The sequence below is a fragment of the Gossypium hirsutum genome, chromosome A01 (genome assembly GCF_007990345.1).
Source record: "Gossypium hirsutum isolate 1008001.06 chromosome A01, Gossypium_hirsutum_v2.1, whole genome shotgun sequence".
NCBI classification, from domain to species: domain Eukaryota; kingdom Viridiplantae; phylum Streptophyta; class Magnoliopsida; order Malvales; family Malvaceae; genus Gossypium; species Gossypium hirsutum.
The window spans coordinates 6627708-6645269 of record NC_053424.1 but is presented as its reverse complement, the minus strand read 5'-3'; the positions used below and the strand labels follow the sequence as shown (position 1 = coordinate 6645269).

Sequence of the window (17562 nt, the reverse complement as noted above, 5' to 3'; positions counted from 1 at the left end):
GATAATAATTTTTGTGAAAAAAAGGAATTTTGCATTATCTGATAGAAAAAAAAAGCATTAATTTCTCATTTTATGTCTCCTAATTTCTCATTTTATAAATAGTGTGTTTTACTCTCTTTGATATGAGAGTGGGATAAGACATAGCCCGTTAGCAGTTAGCAGAAACAACAAACAAAGCAAAATTAAAATGAAGTGTTAATTACAAATCAGGCCGATAGAGTTAAAATAATTATTCACTAGTGTAATATGAGAAAGTATTTAGTATATAATATCAAGAATTTTTTTAAGTTTAATTTCTAAATAAGTTCAATTTTTCTGTTAATATTTGTTTTAAGTTTGATTTCTAAATAAGTTTTAGTATATACTGAATTCATATTGAAGTGTAAAGAGAATCAATCATAAATCTTGAAAAACGGATATAAAAAAATAATATGGATGAAGTTGGAGTTAGAAATGTGGATTTAAGAAATTTCCTAAATAATAAATACTTTACATATATGATACTAAGAAATAATTACTGTGGATCCATTGGTCTGATCCCCTGATTTGTAATTAACCCAAGAAATGAAAAACCCGTCTCGTGAAGCAGCAGCTGAAAAAAATTTAGAAAAATAAAATTAAAATTAATTAATAAACAAGAAAAAAGAAGAAGAAGAAGCGAGTAAATAAATAAAAAGCTCTTTCTCTTCCAAGTTCTTCTTTCTTTTCTTTTTCTTATCTCTCTGTAAAACCCTTTCTCGCTCTCAAATTTTTTTTTTCACATTCATTCTTTGCTTCTTACTTTTATATCACGAGATCCCCATCTCTTTCTTTCCTTTCCTTTCATTTTCTCTCTCTCTTAAATCTCTTCTTCCTAGTTTTTATTTTTTTTGGTTTCCTATTCTTCTCCAAGCTCTGTCCTTTCTTGCTACATTCACTTCAAGTTCTTTCTTTTCTTTTTTCACTCACATTATCAATAAAAGACTCGAAGGAAATAGAGAGAGAGGGGAGGAAGGGGAAGGGGAAGGGGAAGGAAATTGGAGCCAACCCATTTTTTTTTTAGTGAGAGGGGAAAGAAAGAGGAAGGCAAAATGTCGCATCTTGTAAAGCCGGAAACGGAGTTGGGTCGGGATTATGATAATAAGCCCGATTTCCGTGAACTCGATCTGGGTTCACCTGTGTCCCCGCTCCGAACAGGGCAACAGGGTCTGACGATGACTACGACCACTACTACTACGACTACGACGAGTTCGAGCTCCAGTTCGTCCAGATCCGTTTCGGGTCGGAACTCGTCTAACGCGACCGCTAGGAGATCTGAATCGGGTCGGAATAACCACTCTGGTGAACTATCCGGTTCAAGCGAAACGAGCCCAACAGCATCGACGGGGAATATGAAACCGGCTCAGACCAGATCCAAACCCAACACTGCCACGACCCACCCGTTGATCTATTCGGGTCAAAGCACTGTCAACTCGCCGGCAGTCAATGTTCTCCCGACCGGAAACATATGCCCTTCTGGGAGAATCATAAAAACCGGCATGGCAGTGAACCGAAGCTCCAGAACCGACGTTTTAGGCTCTGGGTCGGGTAATTATGGCCACGGCAGCATAATGCGGGCCGGGGGAGTGGGAACTGGACCCGTTACGCCTTCCAGAGGCACCGCCTTTGAACCCAGTCACACCCTGGGAAACCGGGGGAATGCAAGTGATGTAATGAGGAAGGCAATGGGGAACTTGGAACCTGAGGAACTCAAGAAAGTTGGGAATGAGATGTACAAAAAGGGACATTTTTTAGAGGCTTTGAGTTTGTATGATAAGGCTATAGCTTTGTCACCGGCGAACGCAGCTTACCGGAGTAACCGAGCGGCTGCATTGACGGCTTTAGGGAGAGTAGGTGAGGCAGTCAAGGAATGTGAAGAAGCGGTTAGATTGGATCCTAATTATGGGAGGGCTCATCAGAGATTGGCTTCATTATTGTTAAGGTGAAAACAGCTACAATACATAAAAATTCATATATTTGGCGTTATGTTTTCACCTACATTGGTGAAGCAAAGAGTGTCGGTGGGAGTTTTTTTCTGGGGATAATTTTGAGTTAGTGATGGTTTTCTAGATGTTTTGGATCTAGTCTTGCTGGTAACAACTGTGGTTCTTGTACTACATTGATAACAAGGTTTCTGTCTTGATGATTGTTGCTTAAGTTTTTCATCTGGTGAATAGATGTGACTAATGCTAATGCTTTCATCTGCATAGTTGTAGGTTGTTAGATCCATTTGTGCTTTTATTTTGTATGTCTAGGCAGAATTCTGATCTGTATTTCTTTATATGTCATGTCTGTTCTGTGAATTTCCTTTTAGTTATATGGTTCTCATTTTACTGTTTGTATTTATAGGATTAGCTTGGCTAGGCTTACGCATCCAGTTGAAATCTTTAGGATTGCATATCCCATAGTTTCCTTCGAATGATGAGTTCTTGTATGTTATTTAGAAGGATCCATTGCCAAAGGGTATTAGTAGCTGATGAACTTGTCTGTTATGTGTTTCAGTATTTACTTTGCTTTGTGCCTGCCTTTTCTTTTCTAATGATCGTAGGCATTTTGATATCACTTCTCATTTCGCAACATTAGTCAAATGTGCATATAATATTTAGGTTGCTCCAATTTTAACTCAATTCTATTTCAGGGTAGGGCATGTTGAGAATGCTAGGAAGCATTTATTGTTTCCCGGGCAACCACAAGATCCAATGGAGTTGCAGAAGTTGCAGGCAGTGGAAAGGCATCTTAACAAGTGCACAGATGCCCGGAGAATTAGGGACTGGAGAAGTGCATTAAGGGAAGCTGATGCTGGTATTGCCGCTGGTGCTGACTTTTCTCCTCAGGTAAAGAACTTGTCTAAAACTTTCCATCCATTAATTTCGAAGAATTTTGTGCAGTTAACAGACATTGAAAATGGCTGAACTGGTTCACATTGAATTTACAGCTTTTTATGTGTAGAGTGGAAGCCCTTTTGAAACTCCATCAACTTGATGATGCTGAATCAAGCCTTTCAGTTGTTCCTAAATTAGAATCATGCAGTAACTCCTTGCAAACTAAATACTTTGGCATGCTTGTTGAAGCGTATATCTTTTTTGTTCAAGCACAAATGGAGATGGCACTTGGAAGGTCAGTTTAAAAAATGCCAACTTTCATCATATATAACAGATGGCAAGGATTTTGGGACCATTGTAAAATAGACGATGGATGTCTTGCAGGTTTGAGAATGCAGTTACAGCTGCTGAGAAGGCTGGACAGGTTGATCCCCGAAATGTTGAAGTTGCTGTACTGCTTAACAATGTGAGGTTGGTTGCAAGAGCACGAGCACGTGGGAATGATCTCTTCAAATCTGAAAGGTTCACTGAGGCATGCTCAGCATATGGGGATGGCCTCAGGCATGATCCTTCGAATTCTATCCTTTATTGTAACAGAGCAGCATGTTGGTTTAAGCTTGGGCGGTGGGAGCGTTCTATTGAAGATTGTGACCAAGCTTTAAGTATCCAACCAAACTACATAAAAGCCCTTCTTAGAAGGGCAGCATGTAATAGCAAGGTAAACAATTCTTTAAAGCTTTCCTTCATCATAATGATCAACATCTTTGTGTATGGGTGTACCCGAATTTGTTTGCTTCATACTGATCATCAGTCATTGTGAAGTACAGCTAGAGAGATGGGCTGAAGCTGTCCGAGATTATGAAGTTTTGGGAAGGGAACTTCCTGATGACAATGAAGTTGCTGAATCTCTTTTTCATGCACAAGTTGCATTGAAGAAATCCCGCGGTGAAGAGGTTTATAATATGAAGTTCGGTGGCGAAGTAGAAGAAGTATGCAGTCTTGAGCAGTTCAGAGCTGCAATATCTCTGCCAGGTAATGTTGACCTTGCATTTTGAATTATCTTCATTACTTCAATCGCTCTCTCTCTCTGGTTTTTTTCAATCTTGCAATCCTCTTGAGAGTTAATTTTGATCCACAGGCATCTCTGTAGTCCATTTCAAGATGGCTTCCAACCTGCAATGCAAACAGATATCTCCATTTGTGGATGCTCTATGTGGTCGTTATCCCTCCATAAATTTTCTTAAGGTACGTGTCGCATTTTTCTTTCTCCATCCATGGTTTATTGCAGTGCAGGGAGAATAACGATTTCTGCTCTACTTTTTTGTTGCTTCTTTGGAATAAAGGTGGACATCAATGAGAGTCCAGTGATTGCAAACGTTGAGAATGTGAGGATTGTACCAACATTCAAGATATACAAAAACGGTAGCCGGGTGAAGGAAATGGTGTGCCCGAGTCGGGAAATGCTGGAACACTCGGTGAGGCATTACAGCTTTTAGAACTAATGACTGTACTCCTTGGTCCACCCTCCTTTTTTTTTTGTGTTTCACTTCTTGCTACTACCCAAATGTCTATTTTGTTGGGAACTCTTTCCACTACCCTTCCAATCTTTCCTTCCCACCACATAAGGATTACCAGGTACCTGTGACATAAAACCAGAGCTACATAATAATCCCATTAGCAGCCAATGCCAGAGGAACCCACAGATAAAATTAGCTTTTAGTTCCCCCCCTTTTGCAGTTTTCATTTATTCATTCATTCCTCATTGCTCTAGGGTTCCCTGTTCTTCTTCCTCCCTTTCACCTTTTCCTTAATTTCTCTCCCCCTCTCTTTTCCATTTTCAAAGTAGGCCAGCCTGGTTCTTGTATCACTACTTTCATTCAGTGGGAAACTTGAAAAAAAAAAAAGAACAAAAAAAAAACGGGAGAAACAATTGAGAAATATGTGTACAATTTAATTGAAAAAGTGGATACTTAGTTTTACATTTTAGAGATACAGTGAGAGGACTGGCAGGCAGGCAGGCTGGTAGTAGAGGATCTGTACATGTATATATGTGATGATATATACACATCATCTGAAGAAGCCATGAGGGAGATGATTGGATGTCTGGTGGGTACTTAGTTACTGGGTTAGTGAAAGAAGGATGAATATGTTGTCATTAATATTGTTGTTTCTTTTTTCTTTTCTTTTTTCTCTCAACCATTTTATCAATAAAAAAATTCCCATTTTTTTCCTCTTTTCTCTCTGCAACTCCATTATTAAATTGATTTCAATCACTTGGGACTGGGGATAGGGTATAAGAAAAAGCAATACATATGTTGATAAATGAAGGCTGGTTTTTTCTTATTAAAGAGTTGGGTGGGTAGTTGACACCATTTAATGCTTATATGTGTGCGTGTATATATATAAAACTAGTGCCCTATAGGATAGGGGATAGGAGAGAGCTAGATTAGTCTAAAGAACTAAAACATCCATTCCCCTAACTCCACATTATCTGTTTCTTAAGTCATTAATGCATGTTAGCTATTCCATTATAGGATATTTGAGTTGATATTATATATATTTTGTTTGCAAGTGAAGTTGTTTGCTGCCTTTGTCATGTGAGGGGGCATTCACATGTGGGCATTTAAGTGTTGTTTAGTTGAAGTATTTGCCCTCTTAAACCCACCTAAACCAAAAAAAGGGACCAAAAGTACAAATGGTGGGTGCCGAAATGAGCCGGGTTTGTGTTGCACCTTTGTCAGTGACCATGACAAAGCATAGCAACACAGGCACACAGCCCTTTCTTATTTTGGAGGGCTGTGTTGGACCCTTTGGGCCACGTGATGTGCTGTGCCAATGAATGCTGTCTCTGGGACAAACTTAGATTGGGAAAAAGTAAGAGCAAAAAAAACAATGGTTTGATTGGCTACAAGACAAATTGATTTAATTAAATCTTTTGTGGGTATATATTAAATTAGAGTGAGGAAAAAGGAGCTATCAGAAAAGCTAAGGCTAGTAGCTTAGTTCCAAAAGTTTACAGGTTGTTCAAAGATTCCCCCCATTCCATTCATAAAACCTTTGCATTATCTGATGGGGGGTTTGGGTTTCTAGACTTTTACGTTTGTATTGTCTTTTCCCTATTTTACATGAACCATTATTGAAGCCATCCTATCATCATCACAACCTCATCATCTATTTTTCTTTTTTTAAAAAAGAATTATTTAAGTTAAAATTATTGAAGCCATCCTCATCATCATATACATATATAAATATAAAAAGAATAATAATAATTGCATAAACTGTTGAAATTTTATATGATTAAGATATGAAATAGTAATAAAGCTGTCAACATTAATAGATTTTTGTGGTGTAAAACTAGCAAAAAAAAGGGCATTGGTTTTGCTTGGATGGAACGGAAAAGGGAGAATAATTTGACAATGTCAATTGGGCAAACCTATCAATATTAATTTGATGTGAACTATGGATAATAACGTGATGGACATAAATAAATAAAGTAATTTAGTTTAAAAAAAAATGATGATGAATTAGGCACGTGTGGGTGGGTTGCACGTGTTGAAATGGGCCTACGTTGTAAAAGCCTTCATTTTTTTCTTCATTCGGAAATGAGGGACGGATCCAAAAAAGTACGTAAAAAGTACTGTAGAATTACCGTTTGTACGGAGTACGGTGAATTTTTGTATATTTTTATTACAATTAAGTTTTGTTTTTAACTTTTTATGGCAGGGAATATAGCCGTTGTGGGGTAATTTTAGTTTTATTTATGTGACCACAAAAACGCTGCCGTTTTGAGGTGGTTGACCATTCATTATCTATTTATTAACTTGATTGAAATTTTTTTACTCTTTTTCCTCCCAAAATCAATTCCTTATTGGTGTAAATTTCAAATTCATAGAATCATATGAGATATTTAATTTTTTAAAAATATTTTATTATATTTTTATATGACATTTGTCAACTCTTTGACCCTATTTATAGAGTCTAAAAATTTCACTGACAGTGTACCGAATAATTTCATACTATACATAATTAATTTGATTTAAATTAAAATACATTCATAAGTACCATATTATTTTACTTAGCAGAGTTTTTAACCTAAGAAACTACTGCATGTCTCTTTTGATAGTATTTAGCTTTTTTTCCTTTTAATATAATACAAAGACAACTTTTTAAACTTGCTTTTGAAACTAGTATGCCAATGCAATATAAAATAAAGGGTTAATATGTAATTTGTCATTATTCTTTTAAGTGGTGTCAGTATATGCTTCCGTTTGATTGATTTTTTTTCATTATCTTTATGAATTAAAAATAAATTTATCACTATACTGAATTTTGTTGCTTTACTTTTATTTGATTTAGATTTTGCCACTAAAGTTATTATTGAATTTTTCAATGTAATTTTAATTTAAAACAATTTAAAGAATAAACTAATAAAAATTATTTCTATATTTTTCTTTAATATTTTAATTAATATAAATTAAGATTAAATAAAAATGGTTATTTTATAAGAAAAACTTAAAAATTTTCTTTTATGATATATGTATTTTAATTTTTCAAGTTTTTATTTTTTTAAAAAATAGAAAATGTAACTTAATTAGTTGTTTTTTTAATATTTATAAAGTTAAATTTTTGTTAATCAAAGTAAAAATCTTTCCTTATTAAATTATGCTATCAAATTATCAAAATTAATCTTGATGGGTAAATTAGTGGTAAAATTTAATAAAATTCAAAACTTCGATGTAAAATTTTAATCGAAATAAGATTTGAAATATTTACTCATAGTTTATAGTATAGTCGCAAATATTAATAAAAACAAAGTATAATAACAAATATCAATATTACTTTATAATATGATGATAAATTTACACATTTAACTCTAAAATAAAAATAAAAAGTTTAAAGCCAAAAAAATTTAAAGTCTAATTTTTGGTTTTTAATGTGATTAGCAGCTGCTTATACTGTGAATACCACAAACAAAATGACAACTGACGCAAATGTCAGGATGGCCGAGTGGTCTAAGGCGCCAGACTCAAGTTCTGGTTCTCGTGAGAGAGCGTGGGTTCAAATCCCACTTCTGACATTTTAACCTTTTCATATTTTACTAACCTTTAAAATATAGTGTCCAAGATAAAATTTAGTCTTTATATTTAAAAGCTATTTATTATTTTAGTTTATAGGTTTATGATTTGTAATTTAATCATTAATGTCGTAAAAACTAATATTATTTTAATTTTTCCGATTTAAAAACCGTAATTTAATAGTTGATGTTGTAATGTTTCCTCCCAAATTTTATATGGTATCGATGTTAAAATTTAGTTTTTAGATAATATTTAAAAGTTAAAAAATATTTATTTTTCTTGATTTAAAGATCATAAATTAATAATTGATGTCATAAAAATTAAAATTATTTTACTTCTCGATATAAAAACCATAATCTGATAATTGATGTTGTAGCATTTTCAGTTATATGTCAAAGCTGGCAACGTTTCAAAATATAACAATTAGAGCACTTCAATACACTCTAATTCTTTAGAGATGGTGAGAAATGAGATAATTATACTAATAATTACAAACAATCACATTAAAATCTAATTATCATGTGACTATCCAAACACACGAATAGGTGATTTAAATATTAAGAAGCTATTATTCTACACAATAAAAGTAATTTAATTTAATGATACATTATTTAAAAATATGATTACATGTTATTTTACTAATTTCATTTAAGTAATCTGAAAAGATATATTTTTTCAAACATTTTAACCCATTAAATATTAACCTGTATTTATTATAAATTATTTGCACTAAACAAAATACTAACCAATGATAACTAGGGAATAAGCTGTTCAATAAAGTTACATAAGATACTTTTTTTAAAAAAAATATTTTTATTAATAATTGCATTATCCAATATTTTCTTACATTAAATTTGGTTTTTAAAATTTATTACTTGTTTAGAGAATACAAATATATAAATTTATTATTACATTTTATATTATCAAATAAAATGTAATTACTACCTCTAATTACTCAGTACAACAATATAAGCCAAAATACAATTAGGACTTGCGCATTAAATATGAAAAACCACAAGAGTTTTGGTTGAAAGAGGCAAGTACTGAGCAATTGAGAAGACGGGTAAAAAAATTGGTAGAATTTGCCAAATATGTCTCCAAATATTCCAATGGAATAATTAAATTAAAAATGATCACCTACTTTAGTCAACAAAATTTAAACAATTACAATTAGATTTAATTATTTCGTTTAAACATTTTGCTGTATTAGAGAATAATCCCTTAGTTTGAGCATTTCAGAGTTTTTGAGAACAATGTATATTATCTTACAAGTTCAGAGATGAGACTGCACTGCTTCCAACTCAGGTTGCAGCTGAAAGCTTTGCCAATATCAGACTCTTTCAAACATTAATTCTTCTGAATTTCCACATTAACTTCAACATTGAATAGCTTACATTGCATAAAAATGTTATTTTAAGAGCACTAACGGTTCCGCCACTTGTATTATGCACCGGTCGCATATAAACGGGTCCATTCCTTAGCTGTAAATAGTCAAGGAAACTGAGAACAGTCAATCGTAAGAATCAAAGCATATCAGCCTTGATTCTAGTAGTGATCTAAGATTGCAACCATGGGATTTTACCTGTCTCCACGGCTTCAGCCTCATTTGTTTTCCAGTGCTTAGCAATGTTCTCCGAGAGTGGATCATCAGGATTAGGAGCACTTAGGAGTGCTTGAATGCTAGCAATAAAGATAATAATTTTAGTATTGACCTAAAACTCGATCAAGATACCGCAAAAACTTAAGATAATAATGTCTTCAACCCAAACATAAAAGAATTCCCTTTCTAAGTAATAATACGTACACACACACATACACAAAAACATATAAATATATTTGCATTTGAAAAAAAGCAGTGAAATCTTTCATGCAAAACAAAAGCTACATAAATAGCAATTGGTGGAAAAGAAATATTCAACTGCCATCTTTACTTGAAATCTCTAATTTTCCAGAAAAAAAAATTATAACTATAATAACATGTAATACGTTCTAAGCTTGTTACTCAAACCATCTATTGTGATTTACAGTAATAGGGTTACATCTCACAAAAACTTATAATACCTCAAAAGTACAGTTCGAATCTGGAGAGCTGGACTCCATTTGTCTTTGAGAATATCAAGGCATATTCTTCCAAGCTGCAAGAAAGCTCAATTCTTAGAACAATAAAATACACCTTTAACACCAAAAAATAAGGACAAAAGAAGGAACAGGTAGAGCTGACCTTATCGATGTTAGGATGATATATCTTTGTAAGAAATCGAACCTGTTACAGCAAATTTGTTAAGGTGGATAAAAATACGAAATATACCAGAAAGGGCAAAACTAATGGAAGATGGAAAAGTTCTGAGAACCAAACAATGAAGTCCAATCACCAAAAAGAGGACAGAGGTCCTAATTTTCAGAAATCAAACAATTAAGTACCGATCACAAGAAGATAATGAATCTCAAATGCCACCTATCAGCCATACAGAGTCCAATTAGGAGAGCAAGCACGGATTAGATCATTAGCGCCAAAAAAGTTGGTTCTGCGCAACTAATTGAAGGCAAGGCATCCACAAAAGTAAAGGTTCTTCCTAGGTGAAAGTAAGAACGACTTCCGAAAGCCAGTGAATATAACATACTATTAGATGTTCATTTCCAATATACATTTTCCTCTTAAATGTCATTAAAGCAAATAATCATATAGAACCAAAACTTCACCATATTTAAAGGAAAATAACACAATTTTTCACAAAAATTCTGTTGAACCTGAATCTATTAGAACGAAGGTTGAAGATCACAAAGCACTAGCAAATTATAGAAAATCATATGATTGCAGATGAATTTCTCCAACTAGTTAAAGAGATGAAAGAGAGTTTGATATTAGAGAGCTAAGAAGGTCATGGAAATTAGGCTGTTAATAATAGGATGCATTGATAGTATATGTATCTCCATCTGTTCACTAAACTGAAGGTCATAGAATATAGTACCGATTAGATAGAGAGAAATTCAAAAACATTTTTAAGCAGATAGACTACAAATATGCAATATGATGCATGTGTGCTTCAACACTGACTAACAAACAACTTAACAAGTGAAGGTCGAGCAAACATTGACAAGCTAAAGGAAATTATATCCTTAATCACCAAGAAGAACAGAAACTGATGGAAACTAGATGCACTAACAGTAAAAACGTGACAGATAAAACAGTCACACAAAGCAAAGGCAGCATTCTCTACATGTAAACTAGTGCATCCCTAATTCATAATAAAACCCAATGTAAAGTCGATCAATATCATATATCAAAGGAACATCAATCGAGCATACCCCAACAGATGCCAAAACATGAAGATCATGCTAAACATTAAGAATAACTCAATGCTGACTACCTTAGGAGCAGCCATGGGATATTCTTCAGGCAAAAATAGTTCCAACTTGAAAACCCCTCCTAAACAAATAACCAAACAAGAAAATGCATCATATCCTATACATAAATGCAGAATGAAAAAAAGGTGATGAGATATTACCGGAAACAACTTCCAAAAACCAGACTAACCACAGCATAAGACTTAAAACCATGCTAATTGGACTTATATATCAACACTCAACACTGAAAACAAGGGCCCCTTCTTTCTCATTAAAAGATAGAAATGAAATAATATAAACAACGCATAACCATTTTCTCAAATAAAAAATCATACTCTTAAGGCATATAGAGGTCATTTTAATGACTAAAAATTGGCAATGGTGTCAATCTTTATGTATTCAATCAGTCGAGACCCAACTATTATACAATAACTGCTAAAATTTTACATTTCTAACACAAAGAAAAAGCGTCAGCAACCCATCAGATTAAAAAAAACAACTACCTTCATATGGAGATTGTGTTGGACCAAGGATCATCACATTGAAATATCGCATATTATCCTCTGATGGTGAGGCACTAATTCCAGGCGCTGTATTTAAGGGAAAAACAATCAAATTAAACATTTTTCAGCCCATAACATTTAAACCAAAAAAAAACCGATAGCAAACAATATTCAACAAGAATTTCAAAAAAAGAAGCAAAGTATTTACCTGGTTCACTGAGGAGACGCTGAGTTTCCTGTTTAGATCAAAGATAAAGAAACAAAAATTAAGCATGAAACATTTACATAATTCACAGAAACAAACTAGGAAGACTTAAAACAATTTACTGAAGCTTCTGATTCATTAAAACCCCAAAACAATTCAGCTACTAAATCAAACTCTAGAAACACAAAAAAAGGAACACACTATTTTTTTCTAAAAAAAAGGAAGATTTTCTGAGGGTTTCAATGAGGAAACCGAGAAGGATGACAGTGAGATCGAAAGAGAAACCTTAATGATTCTTCGAGGGAGATTAGTGTTGGCCATTGGCGAGATCGATGGGATGGAAAAAAAAAAAGTATTTGAGGGTTTTGGGGATCTAGAAATGGAGAGAGATAATAAAGTTTAAGATTCTTTGTATATAAATACCAGTGCCATGCCATGCCCACCACACGTGAAAAAAACCTATGTAAAAAGAAATGACTCAAATCCCTTGTTTGGAAATCATTATGTGGCGAAAATTTTAAATTTTCCCTAACCCGTAAAAAATTTTTTTTTTTTCAGTCCATTCAAATTTATATTTTTTTATTAACAACAATATTAATATTAAATAAGTTAAGACTCAATCAAAATATATAAATTCAATACATACTAGAGAAAAACATATTCATTTCATATATATTACGATAGTACATAAAATAAAAAATAGTAATACAAATTTAAATTTGAAATAAAAAAGATAAGTGATAGCTCTCGTAAAAAATAAATTTTCAAAATTGATGAATATAAGTTGAGAGTAGTTAAATACTACTAATTGAAGTGATTTATTAGTAACTCATAAATTAAAACATGCTTAAAAAATAATACTTTTACCAAAGGTGATGTAATAGGCCAATTTTAACTTGGGTAAATTATAAAATAAAATAAAAAAGGGTCCAGAAAAATTACAATCCAATTCAAAACCCAAACAATAAGCTCAACAGCCCAAATTCATTTAACCCAACAAACTAAAACTAAGCCCAAACCTAGAAACCTTAGCCCACAACAAATCAGAAAATAAAAAAACAAGTAGAAGAAAAAAACCTAGCCCCCTAAGAGCTTCAGTCGCCGCGTCTCCTCACGCGTGCCATCACCGCTGCACGCCATCACCACGCTTCTAACACCTGCAAGAGAATTAAATGAAATAGCAGAGAGGAGCACGCAAGCATCAATAGCAAAACGACAAAAAAAAGGAAGCAAACGGCCTTGTATTCGGCTATAAAAGCCACATCAACTTCATTTATTGTTTTTTTTTTCACAAACACATCAGAGTAATTCAAAAAAGGCAAATAAGGTGATTTGCTTCGTTTCTCTATTTGTTATTTTCAGAAATAAAAAAAAAAGAGATATACGAGAAAGAAAAGATCGAAAATACGATAGTTTTCATTATGTGGTTTCCTTATCTTTTATTGCATATTTATTTAAAAAAATCATAGATATATAGGTATCTATAAAAAAAACACAAAAGCTTTTACCTTTCTCACGATCGAAAAAGGAAGCCGAGGGGTTTCCTTCATTCTTTTTGAATTTTAGACGGCATTTTTTGGGTTTTTGGCCTTGGAATGAGGTTTGGGGAGACCGAATTGACCGAAAAAGGCCCTCTTTGGAACTCTGGCCACCGTATGTGGTGATGGATGGGCGGTGGCCCATTGACCGGAGTTCAGTCGAAAAGGAGGGGTGAGAGAGAGGGTTAAAAAGTTTTTTTCAATTCTTTTTGAAGGGAGGGCTAAAGTGAAGGTTTAAAAAAATTTTGGGGCTTAAATAAGAACCTTGAAATGGCACCGTTTCAATTGGCCTCCCAAAATGCTAAAACGGCGTGGTTTTTGGGAGGGCCAACCCGAACCCCACCCACTCCAAATGGGGGATCCACGTGTTTCACTCTTTTGGGTTTATTTCAAGTGTGATCCATCCACTTTTACGGTGCACTGGAATCTAGCCCTTTTACTTACCTTTTTATTTTATAAATTTGGCAACATATTTCTCGTGTGGTTCAATTTAATCTGTGGCATGCTGAGCACTTAGAGTAAGGACGCGTGTCCGAAGATTGGGCTATTTTTTCATTTGGTCCTCGCCTCGCAAGTGTCAGCGCGTCTTATTTTGATCATTGTTTGCCTTTTTTTATTTACGATTTGTACCCCAAATTTCAGTTTGATTTCAATGTCATCCTTAGTCTACTTAATATATTAATTAATTTATCTATTTAAAAAAAAATTATATCCTATTTTTTAGTTTATTTATTTATTTAATTTCTTTTTCAAATCAAGTTTATATTAGCTCTTATTTATTTATTCATCCACCTTTTTTAATCTGGCTTGTTTATTTTATGTTTGCCCTTATCTTCATTGTTATTTTATTCCATTATTCATTTATTTGTCACTCTTCATGTACTTTCAAAATTTAAATTCATTATTATTATTATTGTTGTTATTATTATTGTTATTATATTATCATTAGCAATTTCTTATTATAGTTTATGCATGTTAACATTAGGATTTGTTAATATCAATGCTATATATGTTATATTTTATTATGCATATTATGTCATTGTTATTTCAAATGTATATTGCACTATCATTAATAGCCACATATGACCCTTTTGAAGTTTTAAACTATTTTTTTTAAACATGATCAAATAAACTACACATATATCATTTTTAAATATATCATTTTTTTACTTAAATTCATAAAAAGAAATTTTCAAAATAAAGCAATGTTTTGTATTTAGAGATTCGAGAAGTCGTACCCTAACTTACGGGATTTCGATTTTCTTGTTGAACCTAAATGATTGAATACCCTTTTAAATTTAAATATTTGAGTTTTAAATAAAAATTAAAGGCAAACTTATTCTCGAGGGCTCAAATGTCGCATCCTAACTTACGGGATGTGGCATATTGTCATCGTGGGACAAGTAGGCCTTTGATGCTCGTTTCATTTTAATTTAAGCGTTTTTAAAATTAATATTAATAAAAAGGGGATCGTATTTTAAAATCATTAATTTTAAAATTTCAACTTCCGACCTTAAGACATTGATTAATCAATTAGGTACCAATTTTGGACGTGACGAGGGTGCTAACCCTTCCTCACATGCAATCGACTCCCGAACCTATTTTCTCAAATTTCGTAGACGAAAATCGTTGTTTTAGTAAATTGAAATATTTTATTAAAACGACCAAATTACTAGGTGATCCGATCACACCTAAAAAAAATTAGTGACGACTCCTATTTTCGTTTTTAAATATTAAAGTCGACCCTTTTTCAAAAAAATGGTTTCAACATGTAACATTAAAGTTTTAGTTATCACCAGAACCATATAGAAATTAATTATCACATAACAACATAAGATTTTAATTATCATCGAGCCAATGCAAAAAAAAATGAAATTTAAAAAGAAATTGAACATTCTCATAAAAGTTTTAAAATATCAACCTAAGATTTTGTAACCTTGCTTCAAGAATAAAAATAGCAACCTAAAGTTTTGCAATTGAATCAATATTCAATTAACCTCACTAATATCACTAATAAAACGAGAACTTACAATTTTAAAATAGTAACATAAGGTTTTGTAACCGAACCAATATATAAAGTTCGGTTAACCTCATTAATCTCACTAATAGAACTAAATACATCTTCACCATTTCCGTCCAGTTGTTTTAAAATTCTTCCTTCTTGATTGTACTTAATTCCTACGGGATCCGGAACATCATTATCGATCTTTTCAAGCCTTCCTGCGTTTAAAGCTACCCAGAACTCTCCTTTATGATTCATCTTAATATTATCAGGAACTCTAGGTAGCTTAGCAAACACTTTGAGCTCAAAATTATTTGTTCCAAGATTGAACTTCAATATTCTTCTTCATGTTGTTTCAACCACCAAAAGAAAAGAATGATTTTTGATCAAAGCTACTCCATTTGGAAACATCAAACCTGTATATATAACAGACATATTTTTTGTATGTAGATCATATTTTAATAACCTTCCGCTATTATCAGTTGATCTGGACAAAAAATCTACATACCTACACATAAATATTAAAAATTTAATTGAAAATTATATAAATATTCAAAAAGTTGAGATAAAAAATACCAATAGTTCAAAAGAAAACCATACCTTCTCTGAAAAGTAGTACTACTATTTGTAAAATAGATAACTCCTGTATTACTATCAATATCTAACCCATTTATAAACTTAAACGAGATTCTTTCAACTGAGCTAACAAGAGTTTGTGCTATGCCACCAAATCATGAAAAGACCAAAATAAGCATCACCGATATAGTGATCACAAGTTACTTGGTCAAATTTTAACCCAGTGGCCTTCCACATATTGGTACGATGTTAGGATTTGTAGACCCATCGCACAACTCTCTTCTCCTAATCCAACAAAAAATTCATCCGTTGGTTGACTATCTTTACAAAAAGATTATTAGTTAATGAATGCGTAAAGAATACAGTTTAATGAATACCTAACTGATAAAGGAATAGCAAACTCTTTCCAACCAAGTTTTGGTCCATGCCATTTAAGTATCCGACCATCAGATACTCTAACGTATGGCCATTCGCCTTTACAATCAAATGCGATACTTTTAGGACCTGTAACTTTAACAAGGTTAATTAATTCATAATTTTTTTTTTAGATAATAACATTCTGCTTTTGATGAAGAAATAGTTCATCAATTTTTTTAATATTATGCTTTTGATAAAGAATCCGCTGGTGAGATTGTTTCACACATAATGCAAGTAAAGCATTACGAACAAAAGCTGATATTTCTTCATGACTAAAAGTCCAAAGAATTCGAACACGTTAAAAATAGACCGAAAAGAATTAGCTTCTATGAAACTTGAAGGAAACGATAAGTGAAAGTGTTCGAAAAGCTGAACATGGGATATATATTTATAGGGTATGTAATTACTTGGTAGGGATATAATGAAATTTCAATGTAAATTAAATTCCTAAATATAGTTAAATTTGGACACCTAACTTTAAAACTTTTTAATTTTATCACCAATATTTTTAAAATTTAAAATATTTACGTAATAAAAAAGTTTAAGCATTTTATTAATTTAATTCAAAATCTAAAAATTGAACAAATTTAGCCTTTACAAAATTTATCATTTAATTCTAATTTTAAAAAAAAATCAATAAATTTAGCTTGTGAATTTTATTCTAATTTGTTGGTATTTTGAATGCTTTTAGGCAATAAAATAAAGGGCTTTAAAAAAAAAAAGTTAAAAGCTTGAATCTTGAAACCAAAACATAAATGATAAAGCCCCTTTGAATGTTTGGTTCTTGAAAGAGAAAAAGAGAAGCAGCCATTCATTCAATTTTCATTATGGAAACCAATATCCCATTATGCAGCTTTGATAGCAGAGAAGAAAAGAAGACCAAAAGAAGAAATGGTGCTTCTGCTTTAAGAGAAGATTCAGAGAAGAAACCATCAATACTTCGGGAATTACAAGAAAACAAACTCAGGGAAGCTCTTGAAGAAGCATCTGAAGATGGGAACAATGGACGGCCAAGATCATTAGCTAGGCTCTGCGCTCAAAATGAGTTCTTGATTCTACTT

The 17562-nt window shown here is 32.6% G+C and overlaps 2 protein-coding genes and 1 non-coding gene across 5 annotated transcripts; 2 read left to right on the top strand and 1 right to left on the bottom strand.

Moving 5' to 3' along the window:
* Positions 1-521: 521 nt before the first annotated feature.
* On the top strand, positions 522-5071 carry LOC107917788 (TPR repeat-containing thioredoxin TTL1). Its single transcript, XM_016847105.2, has 7 exons — positions 522-1960; positions 2657-2852; positions 2954-3135; positions 3225-3558; positions 3668-3872; positions 3979-4085; positions 4184-5071. The coding sequence occupies exons 1-7, from the start codon at positions 1071-1073 to the stop codon at positions 4334-4336; spliced, it is 2067 nt and encodes a 688-aa protein (XP_016702594.2). The 5' UTR covers positions 522-1070; the 3' UTR covers positions 4337-5071.
* A 2762-nt stretch (positions 5072-7833) lies between these two features.
* TRNAL-CAA (transfer RNA leucine (anticodon CAA)) lies at positions 7834-7917 on the top strand. Its single transcript has one exon. It is a non-coding gene; the product is annotated as a tRNA-Leu (tRNA).
* A 1204-nt stretch (positions 7918-9121) lies between these two features.
* Positions 9122-14178, bottom strand: LOC107918116 (ubiquitin-conjugating enzyme E2 36). Of its 3 annotated transcripts, XM_016847635.2 has the most exons (9): positions 13477-14178; positions 13046-13125; positions 11972-11999; positions 11764-11850; positions 11284-11342; positions 10137-10178; positions 9977-10050; positions 9498-9595; positions 9122-9396 (listed from the first exon to the last, which is right to left on the bottom strand). In XM_016847635.2, exons 4-9 carry the CDS (start codon positions 11813-11815, stop codon positions 9359-9361), a joined length of 363 nt encoding a protein of 120 aa, XP_016703124.1. In that variant the 5' UTR covers positions 11816-11850; positions 11972-11999; positions 13046-13125; positions 13477-14178; the 3' UTR covers positions 9122-9358. The 3 variants fall into 3 exon arrangements, with proteins under 3 accessions (XP_016703124.1, XP_016703123.1, XP_040930982.1); XM_016847634.2 differs by lacking the exons at positions 13046-13125; positions 13477-14178 and adding an exon at positions 12254-12428; XM_041075048.1 differs by lacking the exons at positions 13046-13125; positions 13477-14178 and adding an exon at positions 12254-12411 and having other exon boundaries at positions 9122-9415.
* Positions 14179-17562: the final 3384 nt, after the last annotated feature.